At 43.3% G+C, this 25,732-nt stretch overlaps 1 protein-coding gene across 26 annotated transcripts in view; it reads left to right on the top strand.

The window, feature by feature from the left end:
- Positions 1-25,732, top strand: part of Nrxn3 (neurexin 3) — a 1,574,539-nt gene that overhangs the window by 90,564 nt on the left and 1,458,243 nt on the right. For 16 of the 26 annotated variants that reach the window (XR_011373379.1, XR_011373377.1, XM_070028709.1 and 13 more), the window contains exon 3: positions 16,915-16,932. The exons of the other annotated variants lie outside the window; for them this stretch is intronic. Coding sequence is in view for 14 of the 16 variants with exons in the window: in XM_070028709.1 (XP_069884810.1) it covers positions 16,915-16,932 (18 nt within the window). In the remaining 2 variants the exon portion in view is untranslated. The remainder of the gene's footprint in view (positions 1-16,914; positions 16,933-25,732) is intronic. 26 annotated transcript variants of the gene reach the window in all.

Below are 25,732 nucleotides of genomic sequence, written 5' to 3'. Positions count from 1 at the left end.
GGAGCTATTGAAGCAGTAAACTATGGTTTCTGTGGGTTCAGTCCCTCCTCACACCCAGCAGAACAAAGACTAAAGTGAAGACTCATGTTCAGGGGTGCTCACCAGCTTACTCCAGTGCTTTTTCTGGACTCATACTTCTCCAAACATGTCCTTCAGCTTGAATTGGTGCAACCAATAAACTTAGGACTTAGAGTTTAGCTCAGTATCCACCTCTAAATATATTCCTAAGTAGGCCTAAATGATGTATAATTATAACGATTATTTGTGTCAGTACTGGGGCTTGAACCCAAGGCATGGAAACTCACACTTTTATATTCAAGGCTGAGTTCTACTATTTGAGTCACACCAAGTGGTATGATACACGGTACTTCTGACTTTTTGAATTTCTCAAATTGGTCTGCCTTGGTTAGCTTCAAACCTGGATCCTCAGATCTCACACTTTTGTGTAGCTAGCTGGATTATAGTTATGAACCACTGATGCCCAGCTTCAATGATGTATTTTGATTTGTATGTTTCTTTGAGGTTTGCTAAATGTAATGTTTATGGGGATTAACTAATGTGAAATCCTTCCTTCTTACTTGGAGATGGTCTAAGCACATTCACATTCATACTTCTATTCTCCTGACTGGGGAGTGGTGGGGATGTTTCATCTTTCCCAAAGATGAGGAAACAGGGTTGTAGAAAGTAAAGTCCTATCTGCCTTTGGAAAGAGCCTTGACAGTTAGTTAATGTAGAATTTGAGTTCTTAATTTCTCTTTTTCTACCATCTCTGTCCAGCTTGGTTTTTAGATGATGGTCTTTGTGGCCATTGATGATCCAACTCTTTCTTGCTTGGTCCACCTAGAATACAGGGATACTGCCAATTTTTACTGATGTGTTTTTGACCTATACCTTCTCTTGCACATGAGTGATTTTGTTCTACCTTGATTTGGATTCAGATACATATTCTGAAAGAGATGTTCAAGCTGCCTTTGACCACCCCTACCATTTATGGCTACCTTATTTTACCCCATGAGCCATAACAGAAGTGTCTCTGAATCTTGGACTGCTTGGGCTGGAATCCCATATTCTCTGCATCTCTTTTAGACCTGCAGGCCTCTAGAAATTTTCTGGATGGTCTCTTGTCAGCATAGACTCAGTATCCAAGAAACTGTTTTCAAGGTTTCATGAAAATCTTTAACATATATTAAATTATAAAATAAATATTGTTACAACTTGCTTATCATCTCCAACATAGGTGCTTCATTACCAGGTCCCTTTCCTGAGCATCACAATCTAACCTACTTTTATGAAACTTGTCCTAAAGGGAGAGGCAAGGTAGTTCCTAAGAAGCTTCCCATCTCATAGCCTGTAAGGTGTGAAACAAAACCCAGGAATTCTAACTCCCAACCCAGCATCCCCCACCACACTGATGAAATGATATATGGCTAAGGATAAGTGGTTGATTCAATAGAATGTAAAAAACAGCTTTTGCACTGGGTGTGGTGGCACTTGTCTCTAATCCCAGCACTCAAGAAGCTGAGCAGGAGGATCAAGAGTTTGTAGACAGTTTGAGCTACATAGGGCATTCCAAGCTAACTTGAGACTCTGTTTAAAAAATACCATCAAGCCCAAACAAACAAACAAAACCCCTTTGCAACTAGACAGAACTTTTCAGATCACATCACTAATTTTTATTCAGCATTTATCAAGATGTTTTGATCACACAGTTTGATCCCAAGACCTTTTAGCTCTACACTGGCATAATCAGAATTAGACAAATCCTGGATAAGCTTATCAAGGAAGCATTTTATTAAAAAAAACCAAAAATGTGGGGCTCATATAATTTCTTAATCTACTTTCTAATATAGTTAAACCATCTCTTATTTTTTCTAATTCATTTCTACTTTATTGAATCATTTTTACAAGATCAATTTTTCTCTATGCGTACTCTATCATAAAGATTTGATTTATTGATCAGTGATTTATGTGTGTGTGTGTGTGTGTGTGTGTGTGTGTGTATGCCTATCAGATTTTACCCAGATAGTTGCTACCATTGTGACTGCTCTTTTCTGACCATTATTTCTACCATATCCAATTTTCTCATGTCAAATTTACAGGTCTAAATTTTGTCAAGAATCTTTGATTCTCCCTTCAATTTTTTTTAACTGAATAACAAATTTCACTATGTGCATTTTTAGCTGCTGTCAGTTCTATTTTGTATTATTTTTCCCCCTTCTGACAGATCTAATTTTTTTCCAGGTCAATTTCTGCAGTATGAAGAACCTCATCTTCCTATTATGGAAATCAGTTCCTTTTTTGATATGTTTTCAGTAGGTCCAAATCATACTTAAGGGGTCAACATACCCTGCATTGAGACAGTTGACCCACAAAGATTAAGAAACCTCTTTGAGGTCATATATAAAGCTAGGGACATACTTTAGAACATATAGCGTCTACAGTTCAGTGTAAGAATGTACAATCAGGATGATCTTGCACATATACCTTCCTCCTTCTAACTTCCTCTTCTGACTCCTTTTCTGAGCTAACACAATTCCTACTGATTTGACCTCCCTAAGAAATGGCAGCTGGGCCCCGGTTCCAAGTCTTTTGGCTTCTCCTTGCTTTCTAGCTTAGGCCTGCCTTAGGCTGTATGTGCACTGGGGTGACATGATTTACAAACAAGCAAGACCAAAAAAGGGAGGAAAAAAAATCCTTTCTTGTGGAAAATTAGGTCAGTGGCAGACCTGGGGAGGGGAGAGAATCCAGGCCTTGTCCTCCCATCCTTCAGTTCATCCCCTTGCCAGAAGCTAAGAGGGCAGAAGCCTGTGGTGTGTTGGAACAGACATCTGGGGTGGGGGTGGGGGCCGTGCCCAAGTGCTCTTACATGGATGCCTGTGAACCTGAGAGCCGGCTGCTTCCCAGCCATCCGGGCTGCCCTCCCCCTCTCCCCCAATGTATTTGTCTGGATTACTCTAAGGGGGATATTAGTGTTGTCTAATAATGGCCTCAGATTTATCAAGGGATTTGTTTGATTAATTCCAAAGCACAGGGCAACAGATAGATTAGAGCTCAGTTTGTACAAGTACCCCCACCCCCATTCCCTGCCCTCACTTGAGCTGGGGGAAGTCTACCCTCTACACTTGTGGTCCAGATGGTCAAAGCTCTAACTTTTAGGACTTTGTGTGACAGTTAAGATCATTGTCCACTGCTATCAATATGACTAAGTGTCCAGGAATACAGGTAATTCTACAGATCCCTTCTGGGTTCCCTGTGCAACACAAGCTCTGGAGATTGAGTCACTTGATTCTTCTTTCCTGGTCATTCCCATCATATTCTGATCACTGTTTCCTCCCCCCCACCACAAACCTCCCAATCAGGGCACAGGGGAGAAATCAATAGCTGGGGTGTCGAAGGCCCAACCGTGTGGATGTGTTAATTCTCTTCTGGGGTTGTTTCCTCCTCTGTGTCACACAGCCACACAGCATCCTATTTGACACTACGGCACTGATCACAATTACAATTAACTATTTTCTTCTGATTATTATTGTCTGCCTCACAAGAGTGACGATTCCTGGGACGTGGGTAATGTACAATGAATGTGTGTCAGTCAATGAACCTGTAGACAGAAAGGGATGGGCTTCTGATATACAGACATGCTTCCACTTTGTAAATTCTCCATTATCCTCTCAGGAACAAAACCCATTTTGTTTTTATTGTTTTAAAACCAATTTTCCATTTTAGTCACACAGATGTTTACAAGGTAAAAATGGTTATTGATAATAATTATACCCCCAACAGTTTTTTAATTGATGGGTGTGTTTTCTGCAGAGACTCCTCCTCCTCTGATTTGATCTCTGGGGTTTCTGGCAGTAGAATGCTTTCTCCTGGGTGTCTGGATCCCTTGGGGAGGGGCTTGCAGAATCATGTTAAGCCTCTGGAAATAGGACAGGTGTATGTTAGGAGGTTGCCTGTATGGTCCTAGTCTTTTAGTTCCAGAATATCATAATTTCCTTGCTTATTTTATGAAACTGTGACCTTGTATAAGCTACAGAACTTCATCTGCAAAATGGATACTATTATATCAACTACAGAGTTGCCAAGAGTATCAAAAGAGGCAAATGCAAGTAAAATACCTAAGCACCTATCAGATACCATGCTCAATATAGATCACTTCCCTTTTGATTGGTTACATCTTGAAATATTGGGTTTAGCACTACCTGCCCTTGGCGTAAGGAGAGGGCCACCTATTAGCTCAAGTTCACGTTCAATTGTATACTTTGCAAAGTGTCTTTGTGCTGAAAGAATGAGTTTCTAGCAATCTAGGAAATCCCACAAGAAAATAAGTAGCTCTACTAGAAAGCTCTCTGACTCCTAAGCCCCCAATACCTTTTCTGTTTCCCCGCTAGAGGCTTCCCCTATCTCACAGTTTCATAAAATAAGCAAGGAAATTATGAAGACTAGGCTTTGGAAGAGGAATGGAGTGTACAGAAAGCTTTGAGCTCAAATGTTTCTGTACACTCCATTCCTCTTCCAAAGCCTAGTCTTCAGGGGGTACCAATAGATTGCTGGCCGGTTAAGGAGAGAGGTTCTACACTCTTGGCCCAATTGTTGCTCTGTGCCTTCTAGGTTTCTCTAGTAAGACTTCGAAGCATCCTCTGTCAACTCCGAGTCCCCCATGAGTGCTAAGCCTGATAATAGACAACCCAGAAAAGCCACCCTCTCATGCATGCATACTCTCTTGATGTAGTGGATTTACTACTAACTGACGGCAGAGCAATGATTTTGAGTCTCCAGTGCCTAAGTTGGTGTATGGCATGTAGTAAGCGGTCAGTAAATTAAGGATGAGAACAAGAGAGTGAGGATAAAGGCTTGTGCAAATTATAAACCTTCCCAACTCTTCTGAGAATCTTGAAGCCAGCCTTACATTCCATGAGAACTAGCTGTTCTATGAAGGGAGGGTCTTCAGGGGTCCAAAGAGCTAGATCACCCATGGACAATATCTTCTTTTGGATTTTAATATATATTTTTATAGGTTGCCTGTCTGAAGTATTGGAACACTTGGTTATTGTTTCCAAAATGTAGTGTCTTCTAAATTTACTTGACTACAATTTGGTTTTTTCCTTTAAGGAATGCTTGTTCCTATTTTATTTGATCTTGCAGTTTTTTATTGCACAGGTGATGTGCAGAGGGAAATGAGCATGATTCTTGTCCAACATTGTTGTCCCCCCTCCTCATTTTCTCCCACTATTCTTCCCCTCTCACTCTCCTTCCCCAAAGTTGTAGAGTTCATCTCCAACATAGTATCTCGTGAGTATCACTGTGCCATTGGTCCTTTGTCTCACCATTTCTGTGATTCCCCTTCGCATCCCCAAATCGGATAACATGTACAATACAAAGAGTACTGAAATAAAAACAATGATCTTGTATTTTTATGGAGTTCATTTTGAGATTTGTTGCCCTAACTTAATTCCTTTCTCTGAACTATAGATCCTGAGATTGTGCCTTACAGTAGACAATGTCAATACTACCAGGCATATAGCACTATGGTAATAATTGACATTAGGCTATTCCGACTATTTTCCACAGGTCTTGGCCAACTCAACTTTCTTTCCTGAAATTGTCCTTTGGTTCCTATAATACAACTGATTTAAGTAGTTAGATTAGTTAAAGGAAGAAATAATGAGGGTCTGGAGAGATGGGTGTGGGAGAAGGAAAAGGGCTAATTTAGATTCATATTTAGACCTGAGCTATTGTTTGTGAGTTGAATGACTTGAGGACATGCATGTATGATGTTGCCATAGCTGGTGGATACACAGTATAACAGAAAGTTTCAGAACATAGCAGGGATTTTAGTGGATAAAGATCTCTCCAGTTGGGCTGGGAAGGTGGCTCAGTGGTAGAGTGCTTGCCTTGCATGCCTGAGGCCCTGGGTTCGATTCCTCAGTACCACATAAGCAAAAAGAGAAAAAATCCGCAAGTGGCACTGTGGCTCAAGTGGTAGAGCGCTAGCCTTGAGCTGAAGAGCTGAGGGGCAGCGCCCAGGCCCAGAGTTCAGGCCCCACGACCGGACCCCCCCCCCCCAAAAAAAAAAGATCTCTCCAGTTGTCTTCTGGGTCTTTTCTTTCTTTCTTTCTTTTTTGCCTTCTTGCTTTCTTCCTTTCTTGCTTTCTTCCTTTCTTCCTTTCTTGCTTCCTGTTTTGATGCTGGTATTAGGGCTTGAACTCAGAGCCTCATCTTGCTTGGGCTTTTGCTCAAGGCTGGCACTCTACTACTTGAGTCACATTTCTACTTCCAGCTTTTTGCTGGTTATTTGGAGATAAGTGTCTTATATATTTTCCTGCTCAGACTGGCTTCAAACCTTAATTTTCAGATTTCAGCAACTTGAGTAGCTAGGATTATAGGTGCGAAGCCACCAGCTTCCAGCCTGCATCATATTTTTAAAATGTATTTTATGGTATAATTGTGAATAGAGATCCTACTTCATCCGCTTTTTGACACCAGTTTGTACCATAGTGGAGCTTCACTTAATATTTTTGGTGTGAATAAATGAACAACTTAGTGCTTGGTTGTTTACAAAGACCTTCCATATTCATAGTCTTGTTCAAACTTCACAGTAACCTGGGCATGTAATTTAGTGCTATTATTATTCCCACTACTTATGTATATGGTAAAGCAGGCTGAGAGAGGTGGAGTGAAATTCTCTAAGGTTGGGCTGGGAATGTGGCGTTGTAGTAGAGTACTTGCCTAGCATGCCTGAGCCCTGATTTTGACTTCTTAGTACCACATAAATAGAAAAAGCCAGAAGTGACACTGTGGCTCAAGTGGTAGAGTGCTAGCCTTGAGCAAAAGAAGCTCAGGGACAGTGCCTAGACCCCAGGATTGGCCAAAAAAAAAATCCCCAAAGTCACATAGTGACTTGAGACTGGATAGAGTCAGGCCTCAAACCCAGAACTCTGTAAGTAAAATGTCATCAGGCCTCAAAACCAGTACTCTGCAATTAAAATGCCGCACGCATACTCAGTCTTGAAAAGGAAGGAAATTCTGACCTGTTATCACATGGATGAGCCTTAAGAACTTATGCTACGTGGAATAAGCCAGTCACAAAAACAAGTATTGTGTGATTCCACACAATACTTTTTGTCTGTCGTGGGGCTTGAACTCTGGGCCTGGGTGCTGTCCCTGCGCTCTTCAGCTCAAGGCAAGCGCTCTACCTCTTGAGCCACAGCGCCACTTCTGGTTTTCTAGTGGTTTATTGAAGATCAGAGTCTCACAGATTTTTCTCCCCCGGCTGGCTTTGAACCGTGATCCTCAGATCTCAGCCTCCTGAGTAGCTAGGATTACAGGCGTGAGCCATCGGTGCCCAGCATGATTCCACTTTTATGGGGTACTTACACTACTCAAATTCATGAAGACTGAAGTCTCCATGGTTGTTGCTGGAGGCTGGGGGAGAATGGAAAGAGAAATAAGAGATTTAGGTTTACAAGATGAGATGAAATGAGTTTTGGTGATAGATGACGATGATAATTGTGCAGCATTACAGATGCATTTATTACCACCAAACTGCATTTAAAAGTGGTGAGAGGTTGGAAATATGACTCACTGGTACAGCATCTGCCTAACATGAATGAGGCCCTGGATTCAATCCCAAGCACCACAAAAGCAAATAAACACATTGGTTTGGCAATTTTTATGTTGTTATGCATTTTAGCAAAACTTCTAAGAATTAGGAAAACACGAATGTGGTGGTATACACTTGTAATACCAGCATTTGGAAGGAGAAGCAGGGAGGCACAAGTTTGAGACCAGCATGTTACATAGTGGGTTCAAAGCCAGCATGAGTGACATAATGAGGGCTTGTCTCAAAACACAATCAGTAAAACAAAATACCAGGTGTTCTTACTCTATACCCAGGGCTCCTTCCTGCACTCCGTACAGCAGCCTCGATAAGGCAGCTGCATTGTGAGTTTTTTTTTTTTTTGCCTTAAGCTAGTATATGTGTGTGTGTGTTTGTGTGCACACACTGAATTGTAGTTTGCAGAAGTCCCCTATACAGAAACTCTGGTAGAACCACCTACTTTTCCTAGGACATTCTTCCAATTGTCTTACACTCTGAACTATATCCTCAGATCTAAATCAGTCTTGAGAGTAAGGACTTCTTGGAAAAAGGGACGATTCATCCTTCAAGGATGTCACTGGGGCCAAGCAACATGTGGTACTTCCTGCATGCCAGACATGATGCTTGATGCTTTTGCAGAGATTAGTTCCTTATAACTCTACAGCAGTCATTCCAGGTAAGTATATTGTTCCCCTTATGCAAATAGGGAAGCTGATGTTAGTACCACACATAGTTCATATGTGTGGTAGAGCCAGGATTTTTATTTTAGTCTACTGGACTACAGAGCCTGCCACTTAGTTCCTGCAGAGATGCAGGATACTTGTGCATAGGGTGTGTTTCCCACCATAGAGCTTGAAGGATTTCTTTCCCCGCCCATAATGCACTCCTCTCTGTCCTAAGGAGATCATCTCATTCAAGTCAGTTGATTTCTTAGTGCTGAGATGAAGGTGTGTATATTCCTCTCTGGTGGTTGATGCGACAGTTTGGGAAGGACAACCCTCATCCATTCCCTAAAAGCTGTCCTATAAGGTTTCCTGGCAGTGCCCATCTTCTATCAGGACTTTCCCCAAACACCCATCCTGTTGGGTGGGAGACTTTTGTAGTTGCCTGGGAAGAATTATCTAGCTGGTGATGTCTTGTGTTTGAAGGCTTTAACAGATCAATAGGAGTCTCAACTTGTCACTTTAAGTTTGCCCAGGATGTGTCAACAAATCAGCAGACACTTTAGTGATTTCGCTATGTATTTTCCTGAATGTTTGTTTACGGTGTGCCTCTCATGGTGCTAAACACTGTACACGGATTGTCTCATTTGCTCCTGGCCAACAGTCACATAAATTAGGGGCCGTCAGTTCTGTATTTTGTTTTAAAAATGCAAATTTGTTCCAATACAATTGATATATTAGGGAGCACTTGGAGCATAATGATTTTCCTTTTGGTTATGCATGATTTTTTCCATGAGATACTCTAGTTGAAGGCAGAAAACTGCTGTCAGAGAAGCTAAGCAGTGTAGGAACACCCGAATGCATATACCTCAAACCTGGCTCAGCCATGGGTGTTACCTGTGCATCCCAGCTCACATCTGATGTTGTGGCCTGCTGGCCATTTCCAGGTGACCCTCCTCCTCCTCCTTCCAAGCAAGTCATAAGCTCTCTGCTACCACATATAAACCGAAGTACTATATTTATGATCCCACTTATATATTCCCAACAAGTAAAACAATAGTTTCTACCTCTTATTATATGTCACTAGTGAAATTTTGGGACATTGTATCACAGCTCATTTTTCCCCCCCTCTATAAGCCTGTCGTTTTCATTGTGTGTATTTGGCCCAGCAAAGAGACTGAGGAGTGCAGAGACACTTACAAAAGTATGTATACTACTATTTCCTGTGACGGGATGAGCTTGAAGCTAAGAAATTTGCTGAAGATTTTATTTTTGTCAGTTGTGAGGCTTGAACTTAGGGCCTGGGCATTGTCCCTGAGCACTTTTGCTCAAAGCTAACATTCTACCACTGTGAGCCACAGCTCCACTTCTGGTTTTCTGGTGGTTAGTTGGGGATAAGGGTATCCAAGTCTCCAAGTTAATTGGAGATACAACTCTCCAAGACTTTCCTGCCTGAGCTGGCTTTGAACTGCTATCCAGCCTCCTGAGTAGCTAGGATTACAGGTGTGAGACACTGGCACTTGGCCCAAAGATCTTTTAAACAACAGACAGCAAACCACAATTCAAACCCCAGACTATCATACCTCCATGCCTATTCTTAAAATTCTCAAAACCAAATGACTGTCTATGTTAATCTCTGGTTGTATCCCGAACATATAGATTGCCTCTTAGTTGCAGTCAAGCTTGTGTTCCTAAATCCAGAGCCTTTACAATTATGTTAGAGTCCCTAAAGGTGTCTGGGCACAGCAGTGACCTGGACCATAGAAATTCCCTTCTGGTTCCTTCCTGAGGTTTTACTGCTTTACTCTCCAACTGCTGCTGCCTCCCAGGCTGCCTGGAAGCCTGGCACCTGACAGCTGCTACCTGCTGCTCTGCTTTCGGTCTGGAGTTATTAGCATCAAAGAACAAAAGCACACAGCACCAGGGCACTAGGGCTGAGTTATAGATAAATAGACATTTGTGTTGGGGCTAGAGTTAACATGGCCCCATGGGCTTTGATGGGCTCACTCTTCTATGTTTGAAGAGCTCAGAGAGCTAGGAAGAGCAAGAAACCAGACTCCTCTTTATTGAAAGGTAGTTTTAGCTTTCAACCAAAATGGTTTTTGTGTTCTTGGAAAAGAAGGAAAATCTGTTGCTCATTCTTCCTGGAGGTGGGAGGTGTTTGGGGGGAGGTGCAATCCTGGCCTTGTTTCGTATAATTCTAATGCTATAGAAAAAATATATAATCCTCAGCAGAAGGCCAAAGGCCTGTCCAGATGTTCGGTAGCCTAGGAAGAGTGCACACAGAGGCCAGTGGCCAGCCTTGCTTTTTTTCCACCTCTATCTGCATGAAAACTCCTGCGTCCATGCGTGAGGACAGCCCTGTCTAGGTAAATGAACATGCACAGCTGCTAAGACAGCTTCTCCTTGGCTGCCTCTTGACATTAGAGTATGCATACCACTGAACTGTTTAGCTTTGGGAGAAAGAGACCAGGAAAGAGGACTGTGTGGATTTGAACAGCTGGGCAAGGGATTATGGGTAGTGGGTAATTTTTGTGAGGCCTTGGCAGATGCTGCTGGCTCTGGGTGGGAATGTTCACTTGGTCCTGTGATCGCTGTAGTCCCTGGGCTGCAAAGTGTCTGCAGAAGGAACGGAGGACTCCCAGGACTGTGGCTCTTGAATTACACTGCACCTAATGTGTCCCCTCTGGCTGAGGTAATACCTGGGTCTCATGTCTGTGAGATAAGGTGCCCAGGCTTCTTCTCCCTTATTTGTAGCTTCCTAAGCCAGTTAGTTTCTGTCCCAGTTTGTGCTTTTATTCAGAAAGTTTTCATATTATACAGTTGGACCCTTATCTAGTGTGTTTCTGAGTCTGAGTGGCATTAATGACAGAGCATTCTGTCTAAGGTCTTAGTTTCCTTATCTGTAAAATGGGGTGAATAATGTTTCCTCCCTGTGAGGGTTGTGGTTGAGGATTAAGGGAAATGATGCGGAAAAGCTCTGGGCACTGTGCCCAGCACACAGAAATGTGAGTTTTTTTTATGATGATTAATGTTGCTTTTATCCCACTTTCTCTACTTTCCCATTTTCCCATGTCTGATAGGGGTGGGAAAGAAGCTCCCCGCTTGTTAGTTGAGAGAGAGAGAGAGAGAGAGAGAGAGGGAGAGGAGAAAGAGGGGAGAGACGCAGGATCTGTTATATACTTTGGGTACCTGCCCCAGCTTTTTGTGCCTAGATGTCCACATCTGAAAAATGAGAATGATAATACCTCCTGGTTTACTGACTTGTTCAAAACACTTAGGTCAGTCAATGTTAACTGGTCATTTAATTTCCTTCGTGTAGGAGGGGGCTCTCCTCAGAAGTGTGGCTGTGCCACCTCCTCTGTGTTCCCCAAAACACAGTATGGGGTGTAGAAGGAATTGGGGAAAGTCTTAAACTCACGTGTTTTGCAATGATCTTATTCCGATGAAGGGTGGGTTAGGGAAAGGCTCCCCTGGCATAAGGTCCACGGATGTAGCAGTGGTGAATGCAAGGGCCTTTCTTTCTTATCCTTTCTAGTTAGAAAAGCCAGGTTCACCCCCAAACTGCAGATAATTGTTTCAAGTTTAAATTTGAAAGTAAGCATACTGAGTGTACGCACTTGTGGCTGAAGTCATTGTTGAATCTGTAATCAGTGTCCGTGGTTCGGAGGGAGCTGGAATTTTCCTGATTTATTTCTCTCCTCTGCTAAAGAGAATAGAGGACAGTTTTGCTTCCTCCAGTTGGAGAAGGTATTTCTTTTCTCTTGTCCTCTCCTCTCCCTCTTACCTCCTTCTTCTCTTCTCTCTTCCTCCCCACCTTTCCCCTCCCCTCCCCTCTTCTCCTCTCTCCTTTCCTTCCTTTCTTCCTTCCTTCCTTCCTTCCTTGCTTTTTATTGGTGGGCAGGCCTGGGTGCTGTCCTTCCACTCTTCAACTCAAGGCTAGCTCTCTACCACTTGAGCCACAGTGCCATTTCTGGCTTTTCTGTTTATGTGGTGCTGAGGAATGGATGCATGCAAGGCAAGCACTCTACTGCTGAGCCACTTTCCCAGCCCCTCCTTTTGTTTTTCTTTTGCCACTCCTAGAGTTTGAACTGAGGACCTGGGCACTGTCCTAGACCTGTTTGTGTTTGCACTCTCCCACTTTGAGATATGAGTCTCATGGGCTTTTCTTCCTGAGCTAGCTTCAAACTGTGATCCTTAGATCTTAGCCTCCTGAGTAGGTCTGATACACACACATGAGCCTACTGGCTTCGTCTGAGTGTTTCTTGAGCACCTGAGAGGACTATGTGTGAATGACAGAGCTAGGAGGGCCTCAGCTTACAATCTTTACCCTTTGATCCTTATAGAAGAAACCAATTGAGAAAGACCTGCCTACTGCCTTTCTAATTGCCAGTCTCCTGCCTGTACTGTCGATGTCAGGTATATATAAGACTCCCCTTCTTCAGGTCTCTGCTTAAATATTACTTCTGAAAGGCCTTCTTTAACTGTCTTCTCTAATATGGGGGGCTCCTGCTACCACCTAGCCTGTTTCTTTTTTCTCTATGGCCCTGATTATTATGTGATATTACATCATATATCTTTGTTATATTGTTAACCCCTCCCATCAAACCCTCAAAGGGTAGTCTGGTTCATTCACTATATCCTTAATATTTAAGATAGGTTCTGGCCTATAGTTGGCACTCATTCATCAAATACGGAATGGTGAATAAATGACCTCCATGGATACAACTCACTGATGAGTTACTTTGAGGATCTCCATTTATACATGAGAAGATGAAGGCTCAGAGAAACAGAGGCATTAACCCGTGGACAGAGGGCAGAGCTGAGATCTGACTGTAGGTCTGTAGTCATCTCGCAATAAGACTTGCTTTCTTTTATGTTGCTATCCCCATAAGGGAGCAAAGACAGGAATTTGCAGCTTCAGAGAGAAGAAAGCATCCTGTTTCCTGATCATTCTTGTGGAAGTCCCTGGGGAGGCTCTCATGGTTTTGATTGGGTCACATGTTTGTTAGGAGATGGGACTATGCCCATGACCTAGCCCGAGACACATGGCTCCATTTGGAGATGAAGTGGGAGTAGCGTCACTTCTGCCAACTACATGGATTATAGGTGGGGAAGGAAGTTCTCTGTCAGATGTCCAAGGTTTGTTGCAGGCAGATAAAAAGATTGCGAGAGAGATAATATAACTGGATAGCTACAACCAAGTTCTTGTTCCCACTGTCTAGACATCCCTCCCTTGTCTCTTTACCTCTTGTCTTTCCGACTTTGTTCTGTCAGTCAGAATTGAGCCCAGAAATTCAGGTCACTCACTGTTCCTTGGGATAGAGGCCAGGTGACCGACTGTGTCCCTGTTGCTGAAGTTGGAATGCATTGAAAATTACCTCGCACTCACTGCCACAGCCAGGGGCCAAGAACTGAGCTTAGACCTTGATTCTCAGTGAAAGTGGTTTTCTGGATAGTATTGCTGGCCCCCGAGACATGAATAGATACTGTGTTTTGATGCACGAACTATGAAGAATTAAAGCTGGAGGGGTGGGGGGTGTGAAACAAAATAAACAAGGGATTTGCTTTGTTTCCTTCTTCTCTCACCCAAGACTCTTAACTCCTCCTCTCACTTCACACTGAGATTTGTAGCACTGGGACATGTGTCCTCATTCATAAGTAGAGAAGTTGAAGAAAATCACTGGCTTTATTCCTGTGGTCTCTTGGTGTTTCCAGTGAACCATCTGGTCAACATTTTTTGGTACTTCTGTTTGTGGTAATTCACAACGATAAGAATCAGAGTGGTTATATTTATACAGTGTTTGCCTTGTACTGAGTGTTTTACAAGCATTTAATCTGATTTAATTCTCAGAACACCCCCATGGGGGAGGTTTTGTTATTATCCCCATTTTATAGCTGAGGAAAATGACTCAGAAAGTTATTCAGTGATGAGCCCAAGCTACAGCCAGGTTGGGATGTGAACTTACACCTGTGAGTCTCCAAATACAAGATCATTACTTCAATGCTCAAATGGGCAACTAGCCAATCCCTAAAGACCTTTGGCTTTTCAAGGGATCCTGGCTCCATGGGTCTCCGGGCTATCCAAGTGTCTTTGTATAGGAATTATGGTGTCGGTTCTGACATTCTCCCTGCAGAAAATCACATGCAAATAGTTTGATATCCTGTTTAATTAAGAGGTATTTTAATGACCACTATTCTAGGCAATCCATCAGTCACAGTTAATGGCCCTGCTTAGTTATTTATACAACATGCTTTCTCTTCCCACCTCTTCTATTTTGCCTCTTCTTTTCCTCCCTCCTGCCACTTCACCTCTAAATCTTACCCACTCCAAAACCTGAAAGGGGTGTGTCTGAGGAATGATTCAGAGCACTCTAGAAGTCTCTAAGCAAATATTGCTTGTGGGGAATGCAAGACGTGGGCTGGGTGGATGCTTAGCCATAACTGTGAGCATTATCCTTCCCAGATGGTAGGGCACAGCTCAACGTGTCCAAAATCTGGATTTTCTTGAGACAAGAGCTTTGGACTAGCTGGAGCTCTCCCAATGGGGCTGCAGATGTTTTTATTAGGGGCACAGAGAACATTCCCCACCTTGTTCAGACAGGAAGTTAAAACCACAGAGGATAAATCATGCTTTACTCATGAGGCATCTGGGAGATTCTCATCAGCTTCCCTATGGCTTCAGGGTTCTCTCTTTCATCTCCAAACTAAATTTGGCCCCATATCTCTTCTAGAGTTGAATGAGTGGGTCTAGGACACTGAATTGGATAGGAACCAGAGATCGAGAGTCCCTGCAACAGCTGTGTGACAGTGGATAGGTCTCTCCAACTCTTAATCTCTCATCTTAATGAAAGAACAAAGTCTAGAATTAATGTCCATGGCCCTCCTAAATTTACCATCCAATGATTCTAAGCAAATCTACTCAGGATGGCCAGTAGTTTCCAGAAGTGACTTCTTGTCCCTGCTTCTCTCTGTTAGTATATTTTGCCTAGCTGGGTCTAGATATGCCACAGAGGAGACAACAGTTTGGCCCCGTGGCCGCCATTTTGGCTGTCTTTGGTGTCTGCCTCTTTGGGAATTTGGCCTTGGGTTAAATAGTGAAAATTGGATGGCCTTTTGATGAATGGGCTTCTGTTTCCTATATGGTGGTGACACCAGAGATTTAATGCCCAGTCTGTATTTCCTCATTCTTTTTTTTTTTTTTTTGGGTCTGGTCGTGGGGCCTGAACTCTGGGCCTGGGTGCCATCCCTCAGCTCTTCAGCTCAAGGCTAGCGCTCTACCACTTGAGCCACAGTGCCACTTCTGGCTTTTTTCTTTTTTCTTATGTGGTGCTGAGGAATCAAACCCAGGGCCTCAGGCATGCAAGGCAAGCGCTTTACTACTGAGCCACTTTCCCAGCCCCCCGTATTTCCTCATTCTTATGTCCTTTTTTTTTCTTTCAAATTCTTTGGTAGCTGCCAGTATTTTGTTTCCAGGCAGATTTTAATTTATCAGCTTATGCTGCCATCTGCAAACTGTATAGGCCACAATTCCCTGCCTGCTTTTCTACTAACCCTCTATCATAATCCCTTCTCTGAAGAAGTAACCCTAACTGCTGTTTGGGGACCATCCCTCTTGTCCTGCTGACTGAGGGATATTGATGAGAAGCAGCCAATCTAGGGATCCTCTGCAAAGGGCTGGTAGAGTGGGATTCTGCAAGTTAAAGAATGGGTTCAAATGTTCTTTATTTTTCACAGAGGTCTGAATGTTTTGTGCCTTGGGCTACTCTTCTAGGCTTCCCCACACAATTCAATTTTACTTCTTGAGAGTGAGAGGGAAGAGGAGAATTTGTATGGTTCCTGGAGATGGTGGGAGTGAACCCTTCTGTTCTTCATGCTTTTAAAGTTCATTGGCTTAATTCACATGTCAGTTCTTCCAGAGTTGAGTGTTTTATTTGTAGTTGTCCAGTGTGATTTCCAATGGCAATTCTTGTCATTAGTGATGGAGAATAAAGCAAGGAGAAAATCTAAGGGCAGAGGCAGCACTTCTATTTGTATAGTGATGCTCTACTCACAAGCCATCTTACGTACACACGGCTGTCTGTGATGAAAAATGGTCACTGAGGACATGGGGAAGGGAGGGAATTGTAAATGGTTTGTGATCTTATGTCCTTCAGTTCTATTTAGTGAATAATTCTGCAACTAACTCTTACCTCGGGTGCTTTTTTTTTCTTTGCTTCTCAAGGAAATGGTTGATTATTCTCTGCACTGGAAAACTTTGCTTGATTTTGCGTCTGGTGTTTGGTATCTGGAGAGAAGGAGGATTTGCTTGGGTATTGGTGTGCAAAAATCAACTAGAATATTTTAACCAATATTCTTGCAGGATTCCAGTTTGCTTGGCTCTTTGGAGCTCTATCTGATTCCAGGATGATATGCTTCCGGACAGATGGAAACTTCCCTCTCTTGCCACATGCACAGTAAAAGGCTTGCATGGGTGGTTTTGGGTGAAGGTAGTACTACTACGTGCTCAGAAGGTGAGCACCTTTTGAGGCTTGCATGACTATGATACCATGCAAGGACACATTGCATTGTGTGTGTGTGTTGCTAACTTTTTTCTTCCTTTCTCTCCCCTTGTCTCTCCTCTCCCTTTCCCTTCCTTTGAAAACGCTGCCACAGATGTCAGCCAAGGCCCAGGTGAGTTGAGTTGTGGTGTTTGTACAGCTGCTGTGGGGATTTCTCCTCTGCTAGACTTGTGCATGGTTTGACTTTGAGTGATCCCCTTTTCTAGGGATGAAATTATAAGCATGCTGCATTTTCACAGATAGATGCTTAGAAGTGCCTTGAATTGGTGAATCTGTATGTGGTTTGAAGAATCATTTTAAAGCCAAGGAATTCGATCCACACCCTTGTGATTTCTATGTGAATCCAAGAAGTGGAAAATTAGCAGTTTTTGAGAACCATTTGAAAAAAATGCTAGATATGTGTTCTCTGATGTAATGAGCATTTTTGCCTTGTCTTCCACAAATCTGCTATCCTCTATAGCTTCATATAGTGAAAATTTGAATGCATTCATATACTATATGGAAAATATGGAACAGTTGAATGAAATTTCTTTTTTATTATTCTAGGAAATCACATCTTTTTACAATGAAATTAACATTTACTTTTCCTAGTTAGACAAATAATACATGCTCACTGTTTAAAAAAAAAAGAAAAATGGTTTGATTTAAATTTTTTTATATAGAAAAGTAGAAAAGCCATCCTTATGATAAATGCATTTCTCTGATGTGAATACTTACTCAAAGTATTATTTGTGTGTGTATGTCTGTCCAGGAGCTTGAACTCAGAGCTTAGGCACTGTCCCTGAGCTTCTTTTGCTCAAGGCAAGTGCTTCACCACTTGAGCCACAGCTCTACTTCTAGCTTTTTTTTTTGTCATTAATTAGAGATAAGAATCTCACAGATGTTTCTGCCTGGGCTGGCTTCAAACAGTGATCCTCAGATCTCAGCCTCCTGAGTAGCTAGGATTACAGGCATGAGCCACTGGCACCTGACCCAAAGTCCTACTTTTAAGCGTTGTGTGTATGTTTGGGCATATATGTATATACATGGACATAATCATGTATAAACATAAAATGTCAGATGATTTAGAATGGTTTGGAGAAATTCTAAATTAATTAGAGTACTGAGATAGAAAGAATAACTGTCCAAGAGGAATAAAATATCATCTTAGATATTTTCATTTTTTCTTATGTCTATTTAATTGTTAATCCTTATATCATCAATATCAGATAAGGATTGTCATGTGCATTTTTCATGAACAGGAAATTTAGGGACCAACAGGTTAAACAGTTTTGTCTAAGGTCATAGGACTCATCAGTGGTAGCTCTGGCATTTCAACTTAGGACTGGCTCTAGAATGCACATTACCTTGGCACGGGACTCGGCACTGAAAATTCTCAGTGACTGACAATGTTGCATGTCTTTTCTTTTTTTTCTGTACTTCAAATGATTGTACAAGAGGGTTACCATCGAAGGTGTGCATCAAGATGTCAGTGGCAGCTCTTCCACCATTGCCCCCATCCTGTCTGCTCCCTCTCCTCAGACTCATCCCATATGTCCCATCTCTGTCAGCACAGGTGTGCACTGACTATTCTTGAGGTATTGTCCTCTGTTCCCTTTTTCATTCATCTATTCTCTCTCCCACAAGCCATCCCCCCAAACAGGTTTTGAATGTTTAAAAGACATGTTTTTGAATGTTTAAAATAATCAACCAGTCTTCAGTAGGTTCCTTCTAATAATTAGTCTATATAAGTTATTATATAACCTAAGAGAATAATGTCTACCTAATACAGAGGGATTTTGTTTTCTATTTTTTTCTGTCCTCTATCTTTGAAATAAATGACACTTGAACTAAACCACAGGAACCAGAGTTTCAATGAGACTTTTACCTTGAATTAACCAGCATAAAGCCAGAAGTGGAGCTGTGGCTCAAGTGGTAGAGTACTAGCTAGTCTCGAGTGAAAAAGCTCAGTGACAGTGCCCAGGCCCTGAGTTCAAGTGTCAGTACTAACACACATTGAACTATTACCTCCCCTCTCTCTGCCACTGTTGCATTTCATAGTCATTAGCTCATTTTATTCTCTCAGAAGTTCTTTTATGTATGTGGTTTTAGCCCCATTTTATTGCGGATGAAGTTGAGGCCCAGGGAGGTCATGTCCTGAACTCAGGGCCTCGGCACTGTCCTTGAGCTTCTTTTGCTCAGGGCTAGCATTCTACCAATTGAGCAGGACCGGCAGGCTATCACAGCCAAATTTCAGGCTTTGTGCTCTTCATTCTGTCCTTCAAGTGAATCAGGCTGATTGTCAATCTTGTCCACTCCTTCAACTATTTGCTTTTTTATGGTCCTTGAGGCTTAAAAAAAAGTTACTGCTTCAGATCTTCCCTGGCACATGGTAGGAGGCAGCCTGTGTGGGTCTGGGCCTGGCGGAGGTCAGTGGGTGACCTTCCTTGTCTCTAAGTCCCTGGCCAGGCAATCTGGAGCCAGCTATGCTGTGGCTCTGACACAAGAAGCCTTTAGTGGTTCTCTGATTTTTTTTTCTTTCTTTCAACTTCCCCTCAGGAAGACAAATTGGGGATTTTATGAGCTAATGTAACTGTTTACCCAGGGGCCGCTGGAAGACTATAAAGGGACGATTGATTAATTGATGAATTTTACATGCTCGGGAGATTGGTTAGAAGTAGCCGTGCTAGAAAACACGGTCTGAGATGGGGCTGGCGGGCAATACTGTTGACTGGGGACTCAAAGAATGAGTCCTGGATACCCCAGGCAAAGGTGCCAGTGCTCTATTCGACAGTTACGTGACAAAGTCCACAGCCCCTCCTAGTCTTTGCAAAGGAAATGTACAATAATAGGAGCAGCAGCAAGCATTTCTGTCTTGCAGGAGGTGGGGGGCTGGTTCTGCTGCTGTCTCTGTATCCTTGGATTTAACTAACTTTTCATGGCAAGCCTTTCAGGTTGGCCTTACTAGGTGTATAAAAGCAGCGATAGGGAGCTTTAGGAACCTGGCCATGGTAACCTCCTGCTACTGACTAGCCCAGAATCTCAGATTCCTGTACCTCCCTTTCAGACAAGGAAATGAAGTCCTGTAGAAGGGGAAGGGCCTCTCCAAAGCCAGGTACCCCATTTGTGATTTAGAAGAAGGAACTCCTGTCAGGTGATTTTATCCTTCACTTTGTCTACTAGGGTTGGTCACTGTTGTCCTGGGCTGCTTGTGGTGCAGGATTTCCTTGCCCTGCCATCAACCACCTCCTTACTTTTACATGTTCTAGAACTCTCTGCCAAGGAGGGAAGGAAACTTTCCCAGAGAGGAGGAAGAAAATCAGTTGGTGGAAGGATCTAGGCGTCAGAACCAAGGCTGGGCCTGTGGTGTGAGATCCGCCTCTCCTTCCTTCCTCTTCCTCAGGCCTCTGATCCTGACAAGGGGCTGCTTATGGTGCTTCTGAGTAGCCGCTCTCCTCAGAATGGATAATTTCTCAGGCTCTGCCTGCTGATTAGAGCTGGAATTTAAATGAATAACCGTATAACCGTGACCTTGTGGAAGTGCCCTAGTTATTCAGAGGCCCGATGAAGAAATAGGCCTCTTGCTCTTTCCATCAGAGCCCTGGCAGGTGCTGGAGGAGGGGCTGCTGTCTGTAGCCCCAGTGGAGGCCTTCTCTGTCTGCTATTGCTGGAAGGAACTGGCGCCTGGGCTCCGGGCTTTCTCAGTCTGTTCTTGAACTCTGTCCCTCCTTGTCATTCACCTTGAGTGTCAGTCCTCTCAGGGCTATCCTGGGGGAGGGGGAAGAGATACCTGATTGTTTTGTCCTGGACCTTGTCCTGTCCTCCTAGGAGTGGCTACCAGGGGCCTTGGATGGTGTTCTGAGCCTGTGGCCAGGAATGCAGCAGTGAGGAGTCTGATGTGTGTCTGTGATCACAAACAGGGTGCTGCAGACGCCTGCTGTGGGAAGGATGACCCCAGGAACAACCATGTTGGCACTGTCCTTAGGAAAGCAGAAACTCAGGCTCCACTTGACCTGCTGAGTCAGAAGCCACAGTTAATCACGAGCCCAAAGTCAATAATATTAAACTCTGACATATACACCGGCCTGGCTTCCAGATTCCCAGCCTATCTTTCCCTTTGGGGCCACAAGAGCTGTCCTTACCAAGGAAGTTGCCATTCACACTGCCAAAGCCCTAGTCCTTGCTTCTTGTGCTGGGCACCATGAGATACCTGACAGGCTGGTTGGTAGTATGGGCCAAGAATGACATTAGGGAAGGGAAAGAATGAACCATACTGACTGCTGAGTCTGTGACAGTCACTGTTCTAGTACTTTCCATATGACAGTTGACAAGTGATGAAGATAGCTCAGGATAGAGCAGGGCTGGGCAAACCATGACTGGAGGCCTCAATCCAGCCATTGCCTGGTTTTATTTGGCTTGTGGGCAAAGCAAGAATGGCTTTTCCATTTGCAAACCATCAAAAGAAGAGCAAGTGACAAAATATTTTGTGAAACTTGGATTTCTGTGTTTTACAAAGTTTGTACCAGAGCACAGACATGTCCATTCCTTTATGTGTGGCTTGCAGTTGCTCTTGAGCAGCAAAGGCCCAGTTGAAGAGTTTCAATGGAGACTAGGGAGCCTGTGGTCTAAAATGCTGGCTGTCTGGCCTTGTAAGGAAAAATCAAAATGACCGCCCCAGGCTTAGAGCCAGGAGTCAGAGTGGACAGGTTGGTTCTATCCCAATGTTTGGATCTATTCATATTACTTGACTTTGTTAGCCCTATTTTCTGAGTCAATAAAATGGGGACAGAGCCCTTGCCTTGTGGGTCTGTTGTGAAGATTAAATGAGCCTGTACGTGCATCGTTAGAACAATGCTTGGCATATAGTAAATTAGTAGTGTTTGAAATGCCTATTTTTGTAAGTGATCTTGTGTGGTCTTTTCAACACATGTTTCTGTTTTATAGATGAAAACCCTTAGAATAGATTTTTATTTTTTAATAAAACCCTGACAGATGTGACAATTTCAATCCTGCCATTCTGACCAATTTGGTTTTGAGGTCGGAGAAAGTTTGTCCAAGGCCAACTTTGGCAATATCTTCAGACACTTACTGAAAGACTGACTAAAAGCTAAAAGGGATAGGGTTGTGGCTCCATTGGTAGAGTGCTTGCCTGGGAGGCCTGAGGCTCTGAGTTCAATCTTCAGTATTGCAAAAACAAAACAATAGTAACAAAAACATTTAAAAACAGACAGGACCTCCAAAACCAAAATGGGAAAAGCAAAGAAGAACCTCTCCTTCTTTTCCTTGTGTCTTGGTCTCCTTAGTTGTTCAGAGGCATGACTTCTGCTATAAACCTTTTTAAACATACCTGCTGCTTTCTTCATGTCCCATATTCACCCCCATGGGTCCTGACCCTTGTGCTTCCCGTGAAGAGGCTCCTCTAGCTTAGATGCCAGGCATTTCTCGCAAGCAGAGCTTGGAATCTTAGAAAGAGGGAAGAAGAGGGGAGCTATCCACAAGAAGATATGCCATATACCAGGTAGTCACCACTTCATAGATGAAGAAACCTGGATGTTGAGACAACATATCCTTTTGCCAAAAGTCAGAGGAAAGTATGGTAGATTTCAAGATTTAAGTTCAGGTCTGGGATTGCTGTTCTATTCTGGTACTTTTTCTAGGAGTCATATGCTCTTGGTCAAGTCATATAACCTCCTTGAGTGATAGACTTTGGGTGACAGACTCATTTTCTTTACCACGAAGGATCGGAATTAGATCCTCTTTCAAGGCTTCTTCCATTCTGAGCATCTGTGATATGATCCTCTGGCTTTGAGAACTCAAACCAGCACAATACCTTTCCATCAGCCAGATTTACAGCTCCTGACTCCAATAGTACCTATGGCATATTTTCTCTCTTCTTTTCTTTTTTTTTTTTGTTTTTTGAGGGTAATAGTCCCACATCCTTTTTTCTTATTACCTTATTAGGAAAAAAAAAACACTTGACATTTATTGAGCTTGTATTTTGAGCCAGGCACTGAAATGCTAAGTTTTGCATGCATTATTGAATTCTTTAGATATTCCAGATTGTAAAATCTGTTATTTAGGTCCATCTTACCATGAGTGAAAGGACTTGGATTTAATAAATAAGGAATGACACTATCCAACAAAAGGTGGTGGATCAGGATATAAACCTTGACCTGGCTGACCCTGGAAATGTGGCATAGGAGCTCTACCAAAGTATGGGCTCCTGCCTCACCAAGATGGGGCCTGCTCACTGCTCTGTCCTCTCAGCCGAGAGTCATGATACTGCACCATGGGCTTAGAATAAATACTTGCTGAATGAATGAAGAGTACTTAGGATTCAGCTCTTAGTTTCATCCCATACTCCTTTGAAAGTCTGCTTTTTATTGGTGTCTCTTTGGAGATACTAGTTAATTAAACCAACCTTTATTCCATGCCCATCTTGGGCTTAGCTCAAGGTGCAATGCAGGCTGCAGGGAAATCTACCTCCGCTGTGTGTAAGTGCATTGGAAGGGGGCCCGGGGAAGACTCCTTTGACTCCTGCAGCAGTCCTTGATGAGCATGTATGAGTAAGGAGCCTGCATCTAGTTTTGGCTATCTCAAGGAAGTAGATTTGTGGAGAGCCTGGAGTTCACAGTTCATTTCCCAGTACTGGAGACTAAGGTTAGAGTTAAAGCCTGACCATGCATTCACAGTATCCTGTAGTTACAGTGGGATAGTTCTAACTCACCCTGAGCCCATCAAGTGGGTGGGAGTGCTTGTTGCTTCAATGACGAGGGGATCTGTGCATTTGGTAGCATGGGTCAACGGGAGCTGAATGTCCTGTGATGTTTGGGAAAGCCCACTCAATGATTTGTACGACTCAAAATGTCACCACTGGGACCATGGAGAAGCTGTTTTAGGTGAAGTCCTTTCTTGGGCAAGAGGGGAAATGAGGCTACAGCACTCCCGTGTATCCCAGTAAGTCACACAGATTGTCTGTGGTGGCATTGGAGACCTTCTCAGACTATAGAGCAGCCCAGGAGGGTCTAGTAAGGACCTGGGCTAAGCTCATTTGCTAGAACAGATCTCAGGTGGGTGGGTGGGTGGAAGATGGAGTAGAACTGAGAGTTCAGGTCATTGGATCCTTGTGGGGTAGGTTAAGCTGACTGAGTCTGAAGGGAGACATGTTAAGATATAGTCTTCTAGTGATGCATGCCTGTTACAGGAATGTTTAGTTGGCTGTGATTGTTTACAGCTGTAGAGGCAGAAGGGGCATGAGTTTGAGGGGGGAAAACTTTGTGCCTGTCCTAGAGCTTGAACTCAGGGCCTTAGCTCTGTCCCTACTTTTGATCAAGGAAGAATTCTCCCACTTGAGCCACAGCTCCACTTATGCTTTTGGGGGGGAGGTAGTTTAATATTGACAAGAGTCTCATGTACTTTCCTTCCTGGGCTGGCTTCATTCAGACTGTGATCCTTAGATCTCATTCTCCTGAGTAGCTAGGATTATAGGCATGAGCCACTGGCACTCAGGGTTTGAACTCAGGACATTGTACTTGCTCTGCTTGCTTGCTTGGCCGGCACTCTACCAGTTACGCCATTCCCCTAGCCTGGCTTTTTGCTGGTTGTTTTGGACATGTTGTCTTACAGACTTTATTTTTGCTGCTTTGAACTGTAATCCTTTGAGTATCAACCTCCTAAGTTGCTAGGATTATAGACATGGCCACTGGCTCCTGGAAAGTCTGATACCTTGAGGCCAGCCTGGGCTACATAGCAAGTCAAAGCCATCCTAGGCTGCTTAACAAAATCCAAATGCCAAAGAGACTGAAGGAGGGAGGAGAAGAAAGAGGACAAAGAGAGTATGTTGGCAAGAGATGAGTAGAGAGAGGTTCTGAATAGACCAGTCTCCTATTAAGAATAGATTTTGAGCCCTTCCTATGGGCCACCCATGGTGCCAGCTACTTTCCATGAGATAGCCACAGTGATCCGGAGGGGCTATTTTATAGAAAAGAGGCACAGAAAAGTTAACTTGCCTTAAATCTCACAATTTGTGAGGGGTAGAGCTGGGATTTGAACCCACATTTTGGATTACCGAGAGCAGTGGTTTGCAAACTCTGATAACCTCCAAAATCATTCGGTGAGTTAACAAAGGAGGCTTGGTAAAGAGAGTTCTCCCAGGCGATTCTGATATGACTAGGGTTTGAGAGCCACTGTTTGAAGGAAAAGGACCTGGAAGGCAAAGGGAGAAGACAGTGTCATTCGTTGCCACTATCCTAAATTCCAGGGGACAGTAAGGGAAGAATGGCAGGTGGAAGGATGAATGGGATAATTCTTCTTTGTGCTTCAATAGGGCTTGTGGAGCCATCATCCTGACATCCTAATGTGATCAATAAGGAACCCTCCTCCCATGTCTTCTCCATGTGTGTCCATGGGCTCAAGAAGGTCACTTTCACAAGACAGATATATCCTTGCCTGTGTTCCTTCTCCCTGCCACCTTGTATGTGCTCACCAGCTCCTATAGTCCTTCCATTTCATTCGTGCTGTGTGGAGTGTTTGAGAGCGCTTTTCTCAGTCACTGTGTGGCTCTCACCATCGGAATGGCTCCCAGCCCTCTACAGACAGAGCACCTCTAATGGCAGGCTTGAAGACAGGCTTTTGTCCTTAAGGATTTTCTTTTCTAAAGACTGAAATATCTCCAATTTCTTTGGGCTGTCTCTCATCTAAGAGTTTTAAAAGTTCTTTCATCCAGGCCACTGTTCCCTGAAAAATGATCTTTACAATTTTTTTTCTTTTGTTTTCTGCATTCTTTCCAAGGAAAGATACTCACACATAGCATACAGTACCAAGGGCATAATTGAGATCACCCTTCCTTCCTTCCTTCCTTCCTTCCTTCCTTTCTTTCTTTCTAACTTGAAGTCTGGACCTAGGCATTGTCCCGAAGCTGCTTTTGCTTGAGG

This window comes from Dipodomys merriami, unplaced genomic scaffold (assembly GCF_024711535.1).
Source record: "Dipodomys merriami isolate MVZ:Mamm:240054 unplaced genomic scaffold, mDipMer1.0.p SCAF_1, whole genome shotgun sequence".
NCBI lineage: Eukaryota > Metazoa > Chordata > Mammalia > Rodentia > Heteromyidae > Dipodomys > Dipodomys merriami.
The sequence above is the reverse complement of the archived record's forward strand: the minus strand, read 5'-3'. Positions and strand labels throughout refer to the sequence as shown.